This window comes from Lacerta agilis, chromosome 8 (genome assembly GCF_009819535.1).
Source record: "Lacerta agilis isolate rLacAgi1 chromosome 8, rLacAgi1.pri, whole genome shotgun sequence".
Classification (NCBI taxonomy): domain Eukaryota; kingdom Metazoa; phylum Chordata; class Lepidosauria; order Squamata; family Lacertidae; genus Lacerta; species Lacerta agilis.
This window is the reverse complement of record NC_046319.1, coordinates 56,147,976-56,170,087: the sequence shown is the minus strand read 5'-3', so window position 1 is coordinate 56,170,087 and position 22,112 is coordinate 56,147,976. Positions and strand designations below refer to the sequence as shown.

The 22,112-nt window shown below is 46.9% G+C and overlaps 1 protein-coding gene across 1 annotated transcript in view; it reads left to right on the top strand.

The window, feature by feature from the left end:
* Positions 1–21,892, top strand: part of KCNQ4 (potassium voltage-gated channel subfamily Q member 4) — a 34,973-nt gene extending 13,081 nt beyond the window's left edge. The window contains exons 7-13 of the mRNA XM_033157656.1: positions 3,136–3,224; positions 6,882–7,037; positions 16,159–16,376; positions 17,005–17,107; positions 17,894–18,025; positions 19,158–19,284; positions 20,120–21,892. Of these exons, the coding sequence (XP_033013547.1) occupies positions 3,136–3,224; positions 6,882–7,037; positions 16,159–16,376; positions 17,005–17,107; positions 17,894–18,025; positions 19,158–19,284; positions 20,120–20,338 (1,044 nt within the window). The 3' untranslated portion in view covers positions 20,339–21,892. The remainder of the gene's footprint in view (positions 1–3,135; positions 3,225–6,881; positions 7,038–16,158; positions 16,377–17,004; positions 17,108–17,893; positions 18,026–19,157; positions 19,285–20,119) is intronic.
* Positions 21,893–22,112: the final 220 nt, after the last annotated feature.

Here is a 22,112-nt window from a genome sequence, read left to right as displayed (position 1 = left end):
CCCATGGTTATATTATTATTTTTTGCATAAGAAGCAGCGTTTTACTTGAAACATAGAAACACTGGAGGCTTTAGCCTATTGGCCCATCTAGCTTAATATTGCCAACACTGACTGGCAGCAACTGCCCAACTCCCAACAGCCCTTGCAGCCAGCACAGCCTGTGGTCAGGGGAGATGATGGGAGTTGGAGTCCAACAAGATCTGGCATGCCCCTGGCTGGTTCCCCTGCACAATAATATCATGTATTAAATTTATATCCTGTTCTGCCTCCCCAAGAAGCCCAGTGTTGCAGTCTGGTCCTTTCCCTATTCATCCTTGTTCTATCTGTGACCTCCTTCTTGGCCCCCTTTCCCCTTCCCCATGTTGCATGCTCACACCCAGTTCCGATTCAGTTTTTCTTTGGCTGTCCCTCCATCTGCCCTGCATTTTATAATATAGGACCTGCCATCGGGGTAAAGAATAAAAATCCTGGTGTATTAGCTATGTGCCTAGATTGTTTCCCTCCCATTGTTGCTGGAAAGGTGATTCTTCTGACTCCCGTGTTATCTCTGTGGTTCAGAGGACTCTTGTGACAAAGGGGACCCCTCCTGCCCCTCCCATCTCCTCCTGTCAGCTTTCCTGTTGCCCCACTGCTAAATGCAGCTCCACATTGCCTTTCATTCGCTGAAAGGCTGATGGGGAACAGCTGCAAATGGACAGTGAGCGAGACAAAAGGGGAACACACTCATTGTTTCAGCACACAAAGCAATCGCAAGGACACAGCTCTCTGTCCCCTCTGCTCCCGAGAAGGGCTCCTCTGTCCTTCCCCACCTGATAACGCCGGCCAATTCAGGAGGCCTTGCTTTCTGGGGCAGATGGAAAATGAGGATATGGCCGTCCACTTTCTTCCACCCCACCCACAATAGTTCCCTATAGAGCATTCCTCCCCCCCCCAGAAATAAATAGGATAGGAAAAGATTTGGGAGAAACATCTCAGAACATTGAGCTGCTGTAATTTGAGGACTCCTGGGAGAAGATTATGGGCTCACCATCCTCTGGTTTAGGCCCCAGCCCTATTCTCTGCCCTGTCCCCCTGCCCCAAATCCTCTCTATGGGTATGAGCGTCTCATACTCGAGGCATCTGATCAGATGAAAATGGATCAATACTGGAATGTGTGATGGGACAAAACACAGCCTCTGTGTTAGACTGAGAGGTACAGTGTCTAAAGCCAGTTCACAACAATGTGATGGTACAGGGAGATGTGACCAGCCATCTACCATTGTTGTGGAGCACAGAGCTGAATACACTGTGTGACTTGACCCACACCTACTAAGGTATGCAAAAAGTCCCAGGTTCAATCCCCAGCTTCTCCAGGTAGGGCTGGGATAAGTTCCTTGCCTGAAACTGTGGAGAGCTTGCTGTCAATTCTGAGACGGTTCTGAGCTAGATGGGCCAATAATCTGACACATCGCAAGACAGCCTCCAATGGTTCTACATGGCCAGTTACCTGAAGGTGTGGCGAAATATGGTCCGTATCTGTATGTGGAATGGGACACAAAGGGGAGCTCCTTTGCCCATTGCCCCATGCAGCAGAACCCCTTTCGCTATGGCTTGCAAATCAGAAACCGGCCTTGTGAATGCAGGCCAGCACCACCAGTCCCTTCATTTCCCAGCATTAAACATGGCTTCATGTAAAATGTGCAGCGATGCCCTCTCTGATTTACAGAAATCAGATTGCCTCTTAACCATAGCTTCAAACCACAGGTATTGTTTCAGTTTTGTAATAGAACCACAACTGCCGCTGATGCCCGTGTAAAGTGAAACCATATTTCTGGGAAGGGAGGGGGCAAGTTGCTCTGGAAAGTAAAGGAGGAAAATGCTGCTTGCATTGTGTGTGAACCACTTAGAGAATCTGTTGTATTAAACACTACGCAAGTATAAATGAATGAATGAATGAATGAATGAATGGAGAGGGAATCTTTCCTCTTGATTTGCAAAGATTCCTGCCTGGGACATCTGTGGCGCAAAAGGCAGCAGATTTTGGCCCCATTTCTGCCCAAGCAATAGTGCAATTCCTTCCCTGTGCAGCTTTTTCTAGATTTACCTTTAAAATCCAGTATCCCTTTTCCCAACAACATCTGGCCAAATGCAGGTTGGGTTGCTGGGTGAGAATATACCTGGTCTTCTGTATTAGAAAAAGAAGTGTACACACCATACATTCAAAGCACATCCACACACACCCCTCCAGAATCCTGGGAACTGTTGTTTACCCTTCAGGGACCTACAATTCCCAGTACCCTTAACAAACTATGGTTCCCAGGATTTGGGTGTGCTTTGAATGTGTGGCGTGTATGCAGCCAAAGATGGTCCCAGTTGCAGTTTTAAATTGCTGTGTTTTTGTTGCAGTTTGGTGGTTTCGCTCTTACCTTGTTTTATCCCCTGTAACAATGCTGAGGTGGAGTTTATCTTGCATGTCTTTTTTTTACTGTAGTTTCTCTCAAGGCACTAGGAAAGACCTAATATATCCCATTATACAGTCCCTTCCTGGCTGCTTTTCTGAGTCTCTCATGATCACTTAGCTTCAGGGCTCCAGTAAATCATCCACAGCACAAGTGGCCAAGTTTTGGAAAATGGCCATCCTTATTAGACCACTTCTGATTGCCTTATAGATAGAGGGACACTGTTTAGTTTAAAACAAAAACAATTATGTGTTGTTTTTTTAGTTGTATTCATTGTATTTGCTATTCATTTTTTTCTATTAAAAAAATCCAAATTGTTACAAATCAGACCAAATCACTTAAATTTAATAAAAATTCTTAAAATCAGGTTCCCAGATCCTGTTGCAAACGTATGTCAATCATTTCCCCCCGAAGCCTCATCTTCTTTTGTTTAATGTCAAGTTGTCATCCTTCACTAGGCGTTAAGTTGTATTTGTTATTAATGCTGTTAACTGCTGATTTCAAAGAAAGAAAGGGAAAGAGGGAGATATATATATCTTGTTATACTGTGCTATCTTTGTGAGCCACCTTGATTTAAAAACGACAGAGTATCAATCAGTAACAATAACGAGATGGCCTCTGGGGGAAACAAGCAGTGCATAAAGAACATGCCCTTCTCTTTCCCCACCCCTACCCCCCCTCCTCTCGGCTGGTGCAGGCTGCGTGGCGCCTCTACTCAACGGATGTCAGCCGGGCCTACCTGACAGCCACCTGGTGCTATTACGACAGCATCCTTCCATCATTTAGGTAGGTGTGAAGTTGCCTTGGTGGAGGAGCCTACTTGGTGGTGGGCCCCTAAAATTCACAGACTCTCTGCAAGCCAAGAGGTGGAGAGCCAGGGTTGGCTGGAATGGCTAAGCCAGTGGGGCTGATAATTAACATCAGGTTCAGGATAGCAGCAGTTGGAGTAAAGTTACATTTCCCCCCTGTTTCTTTGTGGATTGTTGCCATTTCATGCAACAGTTTTCAATATAACGGACGTATCCGGCCCCAGCAAATAAGAACGGTGGGGACATTTTGTGTCACTGACTTTCTGTCATTCATCCAGTGTTGGGTAGCTGGTGTTTGATAGATCCAAATCAGGGGGGGGGTCCTTATGTTAACTTAAGGTGAGTTTATATGGCGAATTAATTTGGGGAAAATGTTGCCATGCAGCAATAATCCACTGTTCCTTTTCTGTTCAATCTATGCACTAGTCAAATGTCTTGTCATTAGGATGGGAAGGGAGAGCACAGAGAGCCTGAACATTGCAGGCACTCGGGTTGAAGGGACAATGGCTCTCTCTCTCTGTCTCTCGGTGCAACACTCTTTTGCTTCCATAGTAGTGAATGACAGCCATTCTATTGCACGGGAGAGGGGGGAAAAACAGGTGCCCTCAGGAGTGTGGTGGTATGACTTTTAAAGGTGAGGCAGTGGCTTATGCCTCTCATGCTGCTGTTTTCCCTGGAGCCAGTGGAGGAGTGAAACAGAACATCTGCCAGCTGGGGATTGTGTGCAGATCTCACACCCTCATCACAACGCATCACACTTCCATCACAGTTCCATCCCCCTCTCCCTTAACACATGACTTTCCCATCTCAATCAGTGTTGGGACTTTGTTTGCAAAGACTTCTGTGGAGACTGGGAGGTACGGTGTGGATGTTGGAGGAGGCCCTTGGTCTTTACATGCTGATATATATACTCACATACATACATACATACATATATACATGAATATGTACTGGTGGGTGTGGACATACGATGCTGGCCTTTACTGAATCAGACTTGTTAATCCATGTCGTTAAGTTCTGCCTCATTTGACAGGCTCTTCAGGGTCTCAAATAGGCAGCTATAGCAACCCATAGTAGAAGACGTATGACAACCCAGCCCAGCAAGTTTACACCACAGAATCATAGAAGAGTTGGGTCGTCTAGTCCAACCCCCTGCAATGCAGTTGTAAGATGACTGATTCTGCAAAGTACAGGGAATGACTTCCATACTTACTTTTATATGGCCTGATTCCATGGCTGGTTTCAGAAAACATCTTCAGTGGTGCACACCCTGTCACAGAAGCAGCCAAACCTTTGGGGCCAGTAAGCACATCTGGAATTAAGATTGCCGGAATAAATATCAACAACCTCAGATATGCTGATGACACAACCTTGATGGCAGAACGTGAGAAGGAATTACAGAACCTCTTAATGAGGGTGAAAGAGGAGAGCACAAAATATGGTCTGAAGCTCAACATCAAAAAAACTAAGATCATGGCCACTGGTCCCATCACCTCCTGGCAAATATAAGGGGAGGAATGGAGGCAGTGAGAGATTTTACTTTCTTGGGTTCCATGATCACTGCAGATGGTGACAGCAGTCACAAAATTAAAAGACACCTGCTTCTTGGGAGAAAAGCAATGACACACCTAGACAGCATCTTAAAAAGCAGAGACATCACCTTGCCGACAAAGGTCCGTATAGTTAAAGCTATGGTTTTCCCAGTAGTGATGTATGGAAATGATAGTTGGACCACAAAGTAGGCTGATCACCGAAGAATTGATGCTTTTGAATTATGGTGCTGGAGGAGACTCTTGAGAGTCCCATGGACTGCAAGAAGATCAAACCTATCCATTCTGAAGGAAATCAGCCCTGAGTGCTCACTGGAAGCTGAGGCTCCAATACTTTGGCCACCTCATGAGAAGAGAAGACTCCCTGGAAAAGACCCTGATGGTGGGAAAGATGGAGGGCACAAGGAGAAAGGAATGACAGAGGACGAGATGGTTGGACAGTGTTCTCGAAGCTACCAACATGAGTCTGACCAAACTGTGGGAGGCAGTGGAAGACAGGAGTGCCTGGCGTGCTCTGGTCCATGGGGTTGCGAAGAGTCGGACACGACTAAACGACTGAACAACAACAACCACATCTGGAATTTTGAGAAAGTGCTATGGGTGCCTGCCTCCCAATGGCTGCTGCGGGTGTGTGGCAGAACACAAAATTGCTGCCACATCTACAATAGCACTGAAAAAACCAGGGCTACAAAGTGGTATGGCAGTCCCCCCTCCCAGAACCCCCCCTCAGGTCAGTGGGAGAAGTGGCATATGTATCAAGTGCCTCCATGTTCATTCACAGAAAGAAGCTCTTTGCACTTCCCAGAACAGATGGGAAGATGGATGTCCAGCCCTGGCGTCCCGTGAATTGCAGGCATGTTTCAAGGGGGCAGGTCCCACGTAAGAGGGCCTGAATCAGTGAAAGCAGGAACCAACCGGGAAAAGCTATCAGTCATTCATGCATTGTCGATTTTTGAGGGGATATTTTCTGAGAGCTTTTGTGGGCACCATAAGAAGCTATTACATTAGTGCCGATGGGTGCAATTTGGGCAGTCTCTGCTGTAGCAGGATGAAAATAGAGCACTCTAAAGAGCAAGGTGCTGCAAATTCCTATTTTGTTTGCCTGCTATTTTATATTTATTTATTTATTTATTTATTTATTTATTTATTTATTTATTTATCAATCAAAATATTTCTACACTGCTTTTCATTTACCAAAATGAATACCACAGTGGTTTGCACAACAGTAAGGTATCCAATAAAAATTAGTAAGCAGTAAAATTGTCACAATCAACAAAGTCTACTAATAATATGAAGGGTTGGGGTAGCCAGCGTGGGGCCAGTCAGTTGTTTTGTCGTACAACTCTCAGCATCTCGTCCCATTGGCCAGGCTGACTGAGAGTGATGGGAACTGTAGACCGGTGTTTCCCAACCTTGGGTCCCCAGCTGTTTTTGGAGTACAGTTCTCATCATCCTAGACCACTGGTCTTTCTAGCTAGGGATGATGGGAGTTGTAGTCCAAAAACAGCCGGAGACCCAAGGTTGGGAAACACTGCTCTAGACAAAAACATCCTCAGGTCACCATGTTGCTACCCTTGGCCTGGATGAACAGGCATGTCTTCCATCAGCAGTGAAAGCACCCCACAGCTGAAGTATAACTTGCTTTGACAATACAGCAGCTTTGTATGCAGTTCATTCTGCTGCCATCGGAAGGTTAGAGACGGCATATTTTGTTGTGTCCAGTAATTTCAATGTGTTTTCAAGCTGTGTGCAGAACCAAGCAGTTTATAAGGTTCAGGTCCAACTACGAAGCCTGACCACTGCAAGGTTTTGACCAGTCATTCGTAGGCAAAATACCAAAGCCAAACATCTGTAACCCCCCCCAGTTCAACAAACCCACCTTGGCCAATTCATACCTCGGAGAGACCAACTCAAACAATTATGGGAAACCCCCTGTCTGTATTCCTCCCCTTCAATTTCTGCATGTTATATTGATATATTATTATTATTATTATTATTATTATTATTATTATTATTATTATTACTTTCTCCCCCTTTTCAAAGCATTTTAATTTCTCCATGTTTTTATTTGGACCCACCCCTAGAGAACTGGTCCTTATGTTTGACCACTTGCACCGAGCTCGCAACGGGGGGCTCAGGAACTCTGAGGTGAGAAAATTCCCCGATGGAGCTCCACCACCGTATCACTCCTTCACCTCTGGCCTGAAAACCATCCATCCTCCATTTTGCTCGGGGGAAAGGTAGGGTCAAAGCCTCCTCCATGCCTGTGGTGTGTCCCCTCTGTCTGTCTGGTGTGCTGGCTCTTTCTCACTGCTGCTGCTGCTGCTGCCTTCTGGTTTAACACCTGACAGACGTTGAACTGGCTTCCTTCTGGTCTGCAATGACCCCTTGACCTGAATGCACCACCAGTTCTTGTTCTTGGCCTCCCCCTTCTGACTGGAGTCTGCCGCTACATCTTGCCTATTCTAATTAATCATTTTTTAACAAGTGCATTTTCTACAGAGAGCATCGGCGTTTGTAAAATATAGCTGTCACCATCCTGGCCTTTTGGTGTGGATTGTAAGACTTTGCTAACAGTGGGAATCTAGTTTTCTATCACAGATTTTAGTGCCCACCTCAGAACCCTGACAACCAAAGGTTTTAGGATATGTTTCTTGCTGCCGTGATTGTAGGGCAGAATCAATAGATAATGGACAATGGACACTGGAGCCTTGGAGGTTAGGATTGGGCTTCTTTATTCTGCTCTCCAGTAGTTACAAAAAGGTTTAGAGAATAAGCAGCACAAGCTACTTCCTTTCTCTCTCATCCATGTGATCAGGAAATCTGCTCTGAATGAAAGGGGTGGCAGCAGTGGCATAGCGTGGGTTACTAGTGTCCAGGTTAAGGAAAGTATCCTCAGCACTGCCTGCCAATAGGCTGAAATGAGGGGGCAATAGCTCAACAACCTGCCTGAGTGGCAGCTGCAGTGCCCCATGAGTGTCAAGCACAGCTGAGAGTGGGATGGGGATTGGTCAGGAGTGGGTAGCTTTCTAAAGCCTGTTCAGAGGGCACCCTAGCAACCAGCTGCTGCCCAAATCCACTCCCCAGTCCACCCATGTGAACATTGGGAGATTTTCTGTGTGAATGAGAGGACACAATATTTTTCATTTTTCATTACTACTTTCTTTTTCTTTTGAAATTTTGCACCCCTAAGAACTTTGTGCCCAAGGCACCCACCCCATGGCCCTGCCCATGCTATGCCACTGGGTGGCAGAGAGTGACAGGAGGGGAAGATCTGCAAGGCAGAAGGTATGATGATTTATGCACATGGTGACCGGATCAGAGATAGAGACTTTAAAAAAAAGACATATATTTTATTGGTTTTTAACAACTATAATAAAACCTTTAGGTTTTACATGCCTACATCACTCACATATAAGAAGGAGGATTAAGCAGAGACACTGCAAAATAACTGAATTATCTGAGACATAGCCTCTCCCAAAGCAAGCATGAGTGGCTGGAGGTCTGACATTGAGGGGCATCACTTCTATTTACATGGCTGTTGTACAGGAACTGGAACTTGTTATACAGATCATGTTTAGTTTGGCCTCTAACAGCTCTTCTGTCTTGTGTTAGATGCTCAAAAAGAGCCAAATCCCAAGCTTTTCCTTCCCATCTGGCCAAAGTCAGACTTTTGGGGGTCTTTCCAATGAGAGGTGGTCTCTAAACAGACAGCAGCAAACAACATGGCAGTTGGGTCCTTATGTGTAAGAGGAGGGACAAGGGACTTCTGCTTTAGGAGCAGAAAGCCGTTTGTAGAGCCTATAAACACTGACGAGGGTTTGGCAACTTGTGGGGATGGAAGGTGGACAGCAGAGACTACAAAGTTTGTGCTTCACGGTGCTGAAAATCCATTGTGTGTTTGTTCCTTCGTAACAGACAGGCAGCAAATATTTCTTGAGGCTAAAAAAATAAAATCTGCCAGTCCTCAGCAGGGCAGATTTGTCACTGGATGCAACCAACTGGATTGTCTTGACTATATGAAGCTCTGTGTTGCTGGGCCGGATAGTCCCCCCGCCTCAAGTCTCCTTTGCAGCCCCTACCTCATTTCATCGTCTTTCTCTCTCTCTCTCCTCCTGTTTACCTCCCTCCACTCCTCCTCCTCATCCTTCCTCCGCCATCCCATCTTCACCATTCCCCATTCCTTCCTGGAAGCTGGAAAGAAGACGAAGCTCCACCCCACAAGTGTTTACGCCTAAGGTAACCTTTCCCTCAAAGCTCCTGTGTGCTTTTATCCCCCCTCAAAAGAGAGACGGTAGGTTTTCTTCCAGAAGTACGGACGATCTGCAGCTACTGCTCGGGGAGAGGTCATCAAAGCCAAATAAACCTTGAGTGTGTGTTTGTGAATGTGTGTGTGTGTGAGAGAGTATCAGGAAATAAACCAGTACATTGTTACCACAGAGACATTGCCTGCATGCTTTTTAGGCCCTAAAGCAGGTGGTGTCCTCCTGCTGGTCTCCTAGCAACCACCATCACTGACCATTGGCCATGCTGATTAGGGCTGATGATGGGAACTGAGAATCCTCCAACATCTGGAGGGGCACCGCAAATGATCAATGACCCCTGGATCATATCCAGGCCTAAGAGGGGAGCCATTTTCCAGTCCCAGAAACAGAGAAATGGATAAGCAACACCTCCAAAAATGGGATTTGATAGCAGGCCACATTAGGGTCAATGTGGACTCAGCCCATTGCCCTCGCATATTTCTCCCGAGCAGTCTTCCAAAAAGTTGGTTGCTGACACAACTGCTTTGTTTTGATGCTACTGCACAGCCGCCTGTTCCAGTGTTCCAATGAATGCATGTCTCAGAATCACGATCGCAGAGAGGCATATTCCGGTTTTCCCAGGAATGCCTCTTGTCAGTTGCTTCTCTTGTGCAAAGTTTCAAGTATGCAGCTTGCCATATGGAGGCAGAGAGCAAAAAGTGAGAGAGAATGCGTGTACCAAAACTTCCTGCACAAAAACTGGTTATTTGCTGCGCACCCCCCAGTTCTTTCTCTGAAATGTGCTTATCCTTTTTAAACCAGAAGTTTTTCCAACAGGTTATATATATATATATATATATATATATATATATATATATATATATAATGGATTGCTTCCTGAAGGGGTCCAATAAATTGCCCCATACCTGTTCATTTGAATTAGGACCAAAAACATATGGATAAGAGTTAAATATTCAGTCACATTTGTCATTGAGCGATTCGTTCTGCAGGGGGCGCTGTATGCACACAAGCATCCATTATTGCCAGCCTCAGCAAGGCTTTTCCCCTCTGGGGTCACCCTTCTAACTTCCCTTCTGCTGCCCCCCTTACTAACTTTTTGCCTCCTCCTCCTCCCACCTTTCCCCTTCTGTTGTTTTCTTTCTTTCTTTCCATTTCTCTAGCCAGATCTTTAGTAGTAAAAGGAATTTCTTTCGGATTCACACCGGCTGGAAACAGAGGTACCGAGGCTTTGGATCTGCTACCCAAGAGATGTTTTGGGGTTGAATTAGATTTTAATTGTTGTTGCATTGTTTTGTCCTGTGTTGGTTTTTGCCTTTCCTTTAGAAAAAAAAAAAAAGGACGGCATGCCGCCCCAATGTGCAATGGAGATGTGCATGGGGGGTAACCCTCCGAATCTTGCTATGAAGTCCTTTCTTGGTGGGAGATACGTTTGCTCTCCTGCAACCAGATAATTGGTCTCCAGTGCAGCTTAAAAGGAGAGTCCATTAATGCGTTTCTGCTGGAACCATAGAAAAAGGAGAGAGAACTATGCAATGTCCCCCAAACTCCTTTTAAAACGGTTCCCTTCCCTAGTCTTCTAAACTTTTCTACTTCCTTTCCTGTTGGGTTGGGATTTGACCTGTCTGAACAGAAGGCAGTTGATGGACCAAAAACTGATCAAAAGTTTATAAGACGTGAATTTTATCAGGACAGTGTTATAGAGGGAATCATCTATGGTTCAAAAAGGTACCACTCCCAAGTTGCCCAGAGGCTCAAGGGGTGGAGACTCAGCAGCCAAGGGGGTGGAGTGTGTTTGGGGCAGAAGATGGTAGTGATGGCTCAGGGTGGGGCTTCTTGAACAGGGCCTGGAGCTAATAGCAGAACCTCTCATCAAGCTAAACTCAGCATAGATTACCCTCTTTATTTCTGGCCAAACAGTGTGATACTTTATTCCTCTTCTCAGCCAGGACAATGAGGAGGGGGTTCAACCCCAGACCAGCGCAAATCATGAGGGCCACCAAACCTGTGCTAGAATTCAGCTTTATAGAGTGCTGATCTCACCAAGGTCCCTCCCACCTGTAGAGTATGCAGTGGGCTCACATGAGAGACATCACTGTTGGACAAGCTGTATTGCCAGGACTTTGTCCTCCTCGAATTCTCCGTTCCAAGGAAGGGGAGCATGGAGCCCTCAAGATGCTTCTGAGCTGCAGCTCCAATCAGCCTTGGTTAGAATGGCTGTTGGTTGAAGATGATGGATGCTGTACTTAGAGATTCCTTTAGTGACTGAATGTGGCCACTAGACACAGAGTTGGTCCGTGTGGCTTCATGGGGAATGTAGAGATGCAGGTCAGGAAGTTCCTGTTCTCAAATGAGATTGCGTTGTGAGCAGGGAGTCCTGCTTCCATTGCTATCAGATGGCCCCCATGAAGCAATAAGGAAGATAGACTTCTGCTTCCATCAATGCTCAGCTGGGACAGAAGAATCTTTGCCCCTTCCCTTTTGCAACAGCCCACTTATTGTCTCTTTTTAGAAGGCAAGGGAAGAAGAAGAAAAAAGCTCAGTTATATTGGGGAAGTTTTGGTGGTGGACCTTGTAGGTTTCATTAAGGCACCTGCCCTACTTCCCTCACTTCATAATCTGAGCACTGCCAAAAATTAATAGGAAGAAAGTTGGATTTTCCCATTTTTTTCTTATAGCAACTCTGAGAAAGCTGTGCTGGAGATCTGCTTGCCTGTAGGTGCTTGACGACAAAGTGGGTTTGGAATAACTCTTGGGGCCAGTAGTGACTTTGTGGATTCTCTCTCTCCCTCACCCACACACCACATCATTCCAGGGGAAGTGGTTCCATTAGCACGGTGATGTCACCACTTTTCATGGGCGTCTGGATTCCAATACGAGCACTTGCTTCTGCGTCTGGGTGCCACGCCCACATCTGCAGGGATGCAGAGAGTCTTCAGAGTCCACAGCTCACCCTGTAGGACTTCTGCTGCATTAAACCTCAAAAGGATCGCATTCAAAGCTCATCTACTGACCCCACACCCCAAGATTTTCCTAGGTGTGCATCCATGGAACTAAAGGTTGGTGGTTGTCATGGATGGGTTCAATCAGTTTTCACCCACAGGAAGAATTTAGTCTGGCAGAATATGCTACACAAGGGCTGGCCCTGAAGTTATTCCTATCGTGTTTTTAGTTGAGATGCATGGGGGAAGGGTGGAGCAGGAGAGGAGGCCAAGGAGGTTGACAACTGCCCCATCAGTGCAACCCAAGGAACAAGGCTGACAGATAATGTCTGCCCTGGTGGCAGTTATTGTGTGCCAAGGAACCCTGGCTTGAAAGTCAATTGGCATTCCCTCGGCAAGAACCCCGGACAAACGTTTCCAGAACAATGCCTTAATCACAATTACTACTCATAGGAAGTCAGACCACTGGTCAATCTTGCTCAGTATTGTCTACAGTGACCGACAGCAGTTCTCTAGGGTTTCAGGCCAGGTCCTTCCTAGCCCTACCTGGAGATGCTGCTGGGGATTGCACCTGGGACCTGCATGCACAGCATGTGCTCTGCCACTGAGCTATGGCCATGGATGTGTGCAGAAATAATTTTTGTCGGGGGAAGTCTGTGACACTTGTAACTTGCATGAGCCTGTGTACAGTGAAACAAATAAATGCATTTAGGATTCAGGGAGGCAAATGCCCCACCCCCCAATGGACACCCGTGGCTATGGCCCTACCCTCAGCCCAGCAGTGTAGAGCTGCAAGGAATGCTGGGGGCGCAGAAAGGGTGAACTCTCAGTTCTTGGAGGGCAGACTTTGCCAGCCAGGTGCACTACTAAGATTTAGGCGGCAACTCCCATTGGTCCCAGCCAGCATGGGCTGTGCTGGCTAGGGCTGATGGGAGGTGCAGTCCAAAAGCATCTGGAGGGTACCTGGTTGCAGAAAGCTGCTCTCAGGTGATGCTGAGGACTAGGAGGAGGCCTGTGATCTGTGTTTTGCATGAACTGAGGGTGCACTTCAGTAGACTCCCCAGCAGTGCATCAGTGGGTTCTGCTGAAATCCAGCCAATGTGGGGAAGGGGTGTCTCCAGTTTAAAAGACTGAAAGCCCCTGGCTGGAAGGATTGACGGAAGAAGTTACCCAGAGCAGATGCAATGTTCTCCCCCCCCCTCCCACCCCAATTCAGAAGGCACCCTGGGGCTTGAAGGTAGCCAAGAGATGGTTAGTCTCAGGGCTCATCCACCCTTTTGTTTGTGCTGCAATTTTCAGAAAAATTCAGGGAGGAGAAGACTATGGGTGGCTGCTAACCATGATGCCTATTTTCTGTCTCCATGTTCAGAGGCAGCAATGCTTCTGAACGATTTTTGGGGGGAAACTGCAGGAGGGGAGAGTTGCTCTTGCACTCAAGTCCTGCTTGCAGGTTCCCCACAGGCATCTGGTTGGCCACTGTGAGTACAGGACGCAGGGCTAGACGATCCAGCGGGCTCTTGTTATGTTCTTACTTAATTGTGCTTCTGACAGACACATGTTGCCCTTTCACTCTTATTTCAGTGTTGAAGGCTAACAATGCTTTGTTGTACCTGAGTAGCAGAGTGCCTTCCAGAGTAGCTTACAAGTGAGATCAAGAAACTTACATTTCCCTTGACTTTTGTTTGTTTGTTTTAAGGAAAGTTGATAAGACCCAAATGTAAAATCCCCCACTGTTAAATTTGCCTTTGTGTGGATCTTATACCAAATGGTGACTTCTGGTCCTTGCACCTTGGGTATGGGGCTCCCCTTGCGTAGCCTCCAGACATCTTAGAAAGGGTTATGTGATGTCGTCTGTGTTACATATTGTTTGTTCCATCTCTGGATTACTTAGTGGTAACAATTCTTTCAGTGCTGGATCTTCATAAAAATCCTGTGGGTCAGTGCTAGTGATGTCGCCAAAATTTGTATTTCTGGGACTTGGAAATACACACTTCAGGAGTTCATAATGCTCAACTCAAATATGGGGTAAGCATTATAACCCCTGAGGTCATTGCTGTTTTATAGGTCAGAACCAGCACTTTGAATTCGGCTCTGGAACAGATTTGCTGCCCTCTTCCTTGCACTGTCAGCTTTGCTTGGGTTGGAGGCCTCAACTTCCTACCAAGGGAGATGTTCTTGGCCATTTAGCCAGAACATCAACCGAAAGACTTGTTTATTTTAACTAGCTCCCATGTACTCCCCCAAAACCTCTGGAGTATCCAAACATCTCCTTTCCAGGCCTCCTTCTGGCGGTGTCTTTCAATCTCTCTTTATCGGTTGGTCATTTTAATGCTTTATATTTTTGTTCCTTTCTTTTTCAGCCCTTACCGTAAGTACCTCAGTAGCATCTGGATCATGAATAGAGTTTTGTGGCATGACTTGATTTTGGCCTTTTCCTTCTTCCTCTCACCTATTTCTTTGTTAACAACAAACAACAAGTGTCAGTGGTCAGGATTGGGTGCAATATATATATTTGTGTGCGTGTGCATTAAGGTAACTCAAATTCTACAACAAGCTGGATCCTGCAATCTTATGTCTGTTAAATAAATATGCATGAACTCTCTTACTTTGCATCATCTATTCTGGTTCTACTAGTTGGAAGGAGGCGCCAGGAGCTGTTCAGGGTACTGAAACTCCACCCCTAATCCTTGCAAATCTTAACCAGAATTCAACAAAACTTGCCCACACACTTTCATGTTGTTGTTAGCAATGATAAAGACTACAATCCTTTTTTTTCTTTTTTCTTTTTAAAGTTGACGTTCTCAGAAAGTTTTAACCCTTAAGTCACTTTTGCATTTTAGGGGTGGAATTGCAGCTCTGATTTATGATATGCCTGTCCCCACATCCTAGAGAGCACAGATGGGAAATTGGTCCCTCCCCCTTTACATGTAGATTTCCCCCCTACTCCTGCATAGCTACAGGGAATACATCCTTCCCTGCCATGATGCCTTCCAGGGATTTTGCACTACAAAATCAGCCCCAGAGACTGGTGGGGCAATGGAGGAGAGTTGTACCCAAAAACATTTGAAGGGGAAGGCTGAGCTAAGGAGTGGATTCAGCTTTGATACTGGTTGAAACAGTTGAAACAGTTGTATCTGCCTTACTTAAGAACCAATCATTTAGTCTTTTCTTTTCACTTCCACAAGCAGCAGAAAATAAAGCCTTCCTTGTGGGAAGGAAGCAGTCAAAATCATTTGTAAAAGTGTTGAAAAATAAAAGACACCCATTAATTGCAAAACAAAATTACAAAATATATATATAAATCATCACTACCACAGTTTCTACTGCCATTTGTACACTAGCTAGGACCACCTTCTTATTCTGGATTAACTAATCCAGGCTAAAATGCATCAATTGGGGCACAACATGCATGCCTTGGAACCACCGTGTCACACTTACATTCCTGATTGGGTAGGGAATCTGTGGCCCTCCAGATGTTGGACTCCAGCCCCAGCCAACATGGCCCAAAGTCAGGAATGATGGGAGTTGTAGTCCGGCAATACCTGGAGGGCCACAGGTTCTCCAGGCCTGTTTTGGATTAGTCATATTGCAATCCTATAATATCTACTCAGAAGTGAGTGACACTGAGTTCAGTGGGGCTTATTCCCAGGAAAATATTACAGGATTGTGCTTTATGAGGGGCTGGTGGGCACACAGCGTATTTTGACCAGTCATTGGTCTTTGCTGATGCCTGACTGGTTTGTGAGCAAACAGAAATTCACCTGAGTTGGGGGGGAAGATACCACAGGCTAAATAAGAACCTCTTTGAGTCTCAGTGTGGGTAGAGTAGCCATTTATTCAGGTTCTGTGTTCAAGACCTTGGGCAGTGCCCTGTCTTTAGCCTGTTGTGATCAGGCTATTCTTTGTATCAACGTTTCCTCTCTGATTCTGACATACATCTAGAGTTGGTGTAGGATGTCAGAACCATTGAGTCAGCTCCAGTCAGCTCCCTCTTGGAAGTAGTCAGCAGGTCCACTGGAGACCAGAGTGCAATGCGCCACATCTCTCTATCTCTTTCTCTCTAGCGCCCCCTTTAGGTTACTACTTGCATCCTCCCCAGCTCAAGAGCTCCTCACCTCCCTCCTAATTTCTCTGTTCCTCCCCTGAATCCTTTGCAGCAATAAAATGGGCATCAAGGACCGCATCCGCCTGAACAATTCCCAAAGGCAGGGCAGCCGGGGGAAGCAGCATCTGGTCCCACCCCTCCGCCGCTCTCCCAGCACTGAGAATGTCAACGAGGCCATCAGCCCCACCAAGGTGCAGAAGAGCTGGAGCTTCAATGACAGGACAAGATTCCGGGCCTCATTGAGGCTGAAGCCCCGGGCACCTGTGGAAGGTAGGTCTTGGGAGCACCTGCAGTTTGAGGTTGTGAAGGGGTTCTGGGGTGGGGGGAGAAGGTTGCAGAGCGTGCTTCACTTTAGGGGCTGCTCCTCAAAATGCCTGCAGAAGAAAGAGTTCTAGACAGCTTGAGGAAATGATCCAAGCCACATGCTACTACGAAAGGAAGGAAGGAAGAAATAAAGACGTTATGGGGTCACTAATCAATCTGAACCTGCTGGGGGAATTTCATCCCTGTTATAAATATGATATTGATAGTATGCAACAGCAGCCACCAACTGCCCTGTTCCTGCCCTTCAATCTTCACAACTTTTATTGTGATACAAGCTTATACTACTGAGCAATTGTTGTGTGCCTGTGTGTCTGCACTCACCAGGATAAACAAAATCGGAGAAAAAATGGGAAAACACACACACACACAGAGAGAGAGAGAGAGAGAGAGAGAGAGGGAGGCAATTATGGTGCAAATGAACCGATGGAGAGTGGAGAGAAATAAAGAGGAAAGTGGAGGGAAATTTCTGCAAATGGTGGGCTGTGCACAGAGGTTTCTGCCTTCCTTAGAACTAAGAAGGCAGGAGTGCCAGGCAAGTCATTCTCCTCCCATGAAGCCTTGTTTCTGCTCACAGTTGATGGACCTGCAGAGGAAAGCAGTGAGGAGAAGGCCTACCAGTGTGACTTGACTTTTGAGGACATCATGCCTGCTGTGAAGATGCTCATCAGGGCAGTGAGGTGAGCCCTGCGGGGCAAGTGTTCTTGGTTCAGGCCCCTGGGGGCCTTTGTCTTGTGTTATTTTGCAAGTGTGGCTCTGGGTACCCCTTTCCTCCTTCCACCCATCCTCTCTGATCGATTGATGCCTTGCTTTTGATGAGACAACTTGAACTTTGAGATGGGGGTGGCTGCTTAGCTGACTTTAGGTAGTTGACTTCCTATTGCTTCACCTGTCCAAATGAGGGCATAGGTGGCAAATACCCAAGTTTTACAGATTGTTTCCCTTTCTGGGCTCAGAGCCCAGTACCGCAAGCGCACAGATAAGGATAACATCAAAGCCAGCCAATTAGCTTATATCAAAGCAAACAAATATAAACATATATGACAACAACGACCAATTAATTGTGGGGTTATCTTGGCTAACAAGGTGGTGTTAGCAAAACTTCCAGGACACTTTGCCTTTGCTTCAAGACACCTGGTTGGTCATGGTGAGAACAGGATGCTCTGGCGAGCTAATCCTTTGGTTTGATCCTGTACACCTTTTCTGAAGTTCTTACAGGGCTACATGGGCCAGTGGTAATGGGAATGGGTTAGAGCATCTACTTTCATTGGATGAGGTCCCACCACCTGGTATCTCCAATTAGCATGGATAGACAAGTCTTCTGTCTGCAACCCTAGAAAGGTGCTACTAGACAGAGCAGACTATGCTAGATAGGCCAGTGGTCCATCTCACTGTAGGGCAGCTTCTTGCATCAAATTATCTGGCTGCTTTTCCCTCAAGCCTTCTGGATTCTTACATTTTTGCAGAATCCTCAAGTTCCTGGTGGCCAAGAGGAAGTTCAAGGAGACGTTGCGTCCGTATGACGTCAAGGATGTTATTGAGCAGTACTCAGCTGGCCACCTGGACATGCTTGGCAGGATCAAAAGTCTCCAGACGCGGTAAGTGGAGCTGCCAGTGCCTACCTGGACTATAGTTTCTCTTGCAGGAAACCCACTTTCACCCAGAACCTGCCTCTCTCCTTCCCTCCTTCCTTCCCTCCAGTGTTGTTGAACTACAACTGCCATCATTGCTCATGGGGCTTCTTCCCTTGTGCTTGATCCCTACAGCCAATGCAGAATGTTGCAGTGTGATTGCTAACAGGAGTGATACCCTCCCAACATATAATACCTGTGCCCAGGTGTCTGCGCTGGCTGCCAGTTTGCTACCAGGACAAATTCAAGGTGTTACTATTAATTGAGAACACCTTTAATAGCCTGGGTCTGGTTGCAGATGCCATGTAATACTTGTTCAGCATTTATAAGAAATCTGTAGCCATTCTTTGGCACTTGCTGCCTCTTGGCATCAGGCAAGGTATTTTCATTTAAAGCACATTACTTCCCCCAAAGAATCCTGGGAACTCTGTTTTTTAAGGCTGTTTGGAATTATAGCTCTGTGAAGGCAAGAGGTGATATGGTTGGAGTTTATGACATTGTAAGTGGTAAGGAGAAAGTGGATAGAGGAGGAGAAATTCATTCCTCTCTTCTTCTTCTTCTTCTTCTTCTTCTTCTTCTTCTTCTTCTTCTTCTTCTTCTTCTTCTTCTATCACTCATAGCCAAGTAAGATTGTCTTCCATGAACATGGACTCATGGGCATCTAATGAAGCTGAATGTTGAAAGATTTGGGAAATATGAAAGAAAGTATTTCTGCATGCATAGAACAGTTAAACTGCAGAGCTCACTCCCACAAGAGGCAGCAATTGCCACCAACTTGGATGGCTTCAAAAGAGGATTAGACCCATTCATGGAGGATGAGAAGGCTATCACTGGCTACTGGACATGTGCTTCTGAACGCCTGTTGCTCAAAACCGCAGGAGGGGAGAATGTCCTTGTGCTCAGGTCCTGCTTGTGGGCTTCCCACCGAGGCATCTGGTTGGCCACTGCGAGAGCAGGATGCTGGACTAGAGGGGCCATTGGCCTCATCCAGCAGGCTTTTCTGATGCTGTTATGTTCCCACCGTGCTTTGCCCTCCTTGCATTGTTGCATCTGTGATTTCATTTTCCTGCCTGTCTCTTCTCTCTTCCCTGCCTGGCAGTGTGGATCAGATCATGGGCCGGGGAGCTATCACTATCGATAAGAAAAAAGGGGAGAAGACACCACTGGAGGTGGAGCTGGCCGACGACTTCAGTATGATGGGCCGAGTAGTCAAGGTGGAGAAGCAGGTACGGCTGGAAGTGGAGGAGGAGGGAGGGAGGGAGGGGGCTGTAATGCACACACTTAAGGGGCCTCTTGCAACACCCAGCTGGGAATAGCTTTATATGTGGTCAATTTTAAAAAATGTTTTAAGATGTTTTTAGTGTTTTATCACGTCCATCACACTGAGGTCCTTTGGCAGGAAAGGTGGGATGTGAAATAATGTATTTATTTAGCTAAACTAAGGCCTCATTGCCAGCTGGAACTCATAGCAGTGATAAAATCAAAGAATTGCGCTGAACACTCATTAGAGAGAACTTGGCTGCAATGGTGACAGACTTTCCGAGGCTACTTTTTCAGCTAGGGTCTCAGTCAAATCTAGAAGCTAGAGATGTGAAAGTTGAGTTTCTCTCCTTTCGTTTTCCCTTTCCACTCTGATCCGGGGCACTACAGGGCCTTTTTCTCCCTTCCTCCCTCTCCTTGTCCTGTTCTGCTCAGCCAGGGTGTAGGATACAGTGAGGTTCAAGCTACACACAAGACAAAGCAGGGCTCAGATTGTGCTCTCAAGTTACTGCAGTTGAAACAGAGCCCTGATATAGTAGCAACAGATGCAGCCTAATTGTTGAAACTTCCTCTGCTTAAAGGGCTTGGCCTTCTCTAATAATCTCCTCCAGCAATGGAAGAGGGGAGGTTCAGGTCTTCCTGGGTCTTCTGCAGTGGAGTTGTGAGAGGAAGACAATGCCACATTCTCGGCTTGGTGGTGGTGGGAGGCCAATGACTCCTCCAGGAGCAGTGACTTCCCCTTCAGGTTCAGCCTCCATCACCAACTCCTGGCCTTTGACAAATCTCTCTTGCTTTGTGCAGGTGCAGTCCATTGAGCACAAGTTGGATTTGCTCTTGGGTGTCTATTCTCAGTGCTTGCGGAAAGGGTCCGTGAACTCCATCAGCCTGACGGCAATGCCAATCCCCACCGGGGAGCCTGACATCACCTCCGACTACCACAGCCCCGTGGACCACGAGGACATCTCTGTCTCCGCTCAGACCCTGAACATCTCCCGGTCGGCTAGCACCAACATGGACTAAGATGGCTTCCAGCCTAGCCATGTGGTCGTTACATACCAGCCATATTAGGGAGGGTGGCATCTCTCCGCTTCCAGGGCAGAAGGAGGGATAGACAAACATTGCCGGCTGCTCTGACAGACAGTGCTCCGAGAGCAAGAGCCCTTCGTCACCCTCGCCATCCTGGTGGGGCGCCAACTGACTCCTCTCTCTCAGTGCACCTCAACTTTACTTGAAGTCTTCCAGCTGCCAGAACAAAGCCACTATTACTGGGTGTTCCAAGAAGGATGCAGTTTTAATGCCCTCCATAGAGCCATTGTGGCACTTCTGTGGCTTTTTAAACAAAAAGTGCTAAATAGCAGCGCCTGGCAGTCTGAACTGCATGGGGCAGGTGGTCTTTTCCATGGAGAGAAAGCCATGCTAGCCTGAGAAAATGATGCAGAGGGCTCCATCCTTTGCCCTTCAGCCTTTGATGAGCATCTTTTAAGGTTCTCTGCTATCAAAAGCATCTCCAGGTGCATCCAACTTCACAGGGGCTGGACCCTCCTTTGTCACAGAGGTACCAGGGCTGAAGAGCCACCAACAGCCCCCTCCCCCAGCCCAGCAAATAACACCAGTGGTTCCAGACACTTTACTTTATCGGCTTGTATCTGACCGCCTCTGGCTCCGGACTTCTACCAGGTCGGAGATGCTTACTAACAGCTATGCAAATGCTAGGTAACCCTTTCTTCCCCAGTCAAAAGCAAGGGGCATTGCGACTCAAGTGAATGTGGTCTCTTACTTTTGCATCTAGAAGAGGATAATAACTGGCAATGTCTATTCCTGCTCTTGGCAGCGTTTAAGCACCTTGGCTCTTCCCCCACTCACCCCCACCAGGTAGTGGACATTGCTCTGTGGCCCCGATATCACAAGCACAGCGGGACCTTCCTCACAGGGGAAGTGCTTCCCAGGTGCAGAGCAAACATGATATGCAACAATCTTAAATATGCAACCTGAAATCAAATCTTAACAGTCAGTCAGTGGACTTTGAGCCTCCCCTGAGTAGGACACAGAGGCAATCCTGATGCCTTTATGTGCTCAGCTAAGAAGGCCAAATCCAGCTGGCCAGCAGCAGAGAGGTTCCTGGTGACCTGCAGGGTGTGTTGCATCCTGCCTTTACGGCAACAGCCAGTCTGTCCCAAGGCATTGTGCCTCCTTTGCATCCAATAGCATTAGGCTTTCATGATTAGAGGCTCTGGTTTTGTGGTGGTTAACTTGACGGAGGGCACTCTGGCATAGCTTTAGATGCTCCCTCCCCTCAGACCACCTAACGAATCCAGCCCCTTTGCTAGCGGATAGGTCCTGGTTGACCCCCCAATTTCCACCCCTCAGTCTCCTGCAGGCAGCCCACTAAACTGCCTTCCTATGATCCTCACCAAAAGCTTGTTTCCAACACCATTTCAGGCCCCAACTTCTGCATCTTTGGGAGCTGTTCCCATTACGAGGCTGTGCCTCCAGATATGATACAGTATTTTTATTTATTGTTTATGTTATTACTATATTTCTATCCCACTTTCTCCTCCAAGAAGCTCAAGGGTGGTGTACATAGCTCTCCCCATCCCTGTTTTACCCTCACAACAACCCTGTGAGGTAGGTCAGGCTGAGAGGCTACGACTGGCCCAAAGTCACCCAGTGGGCTTCATGGCTGACTAGGGCTTTGAACCTTGGTCCCCGAGGTCCAGAACTCTAACCATGACACCTCACTGGCTCTCGGACTTGCCTTCCTAATAACTTTTCCCAATTAGTTTGTTTTGCTGTT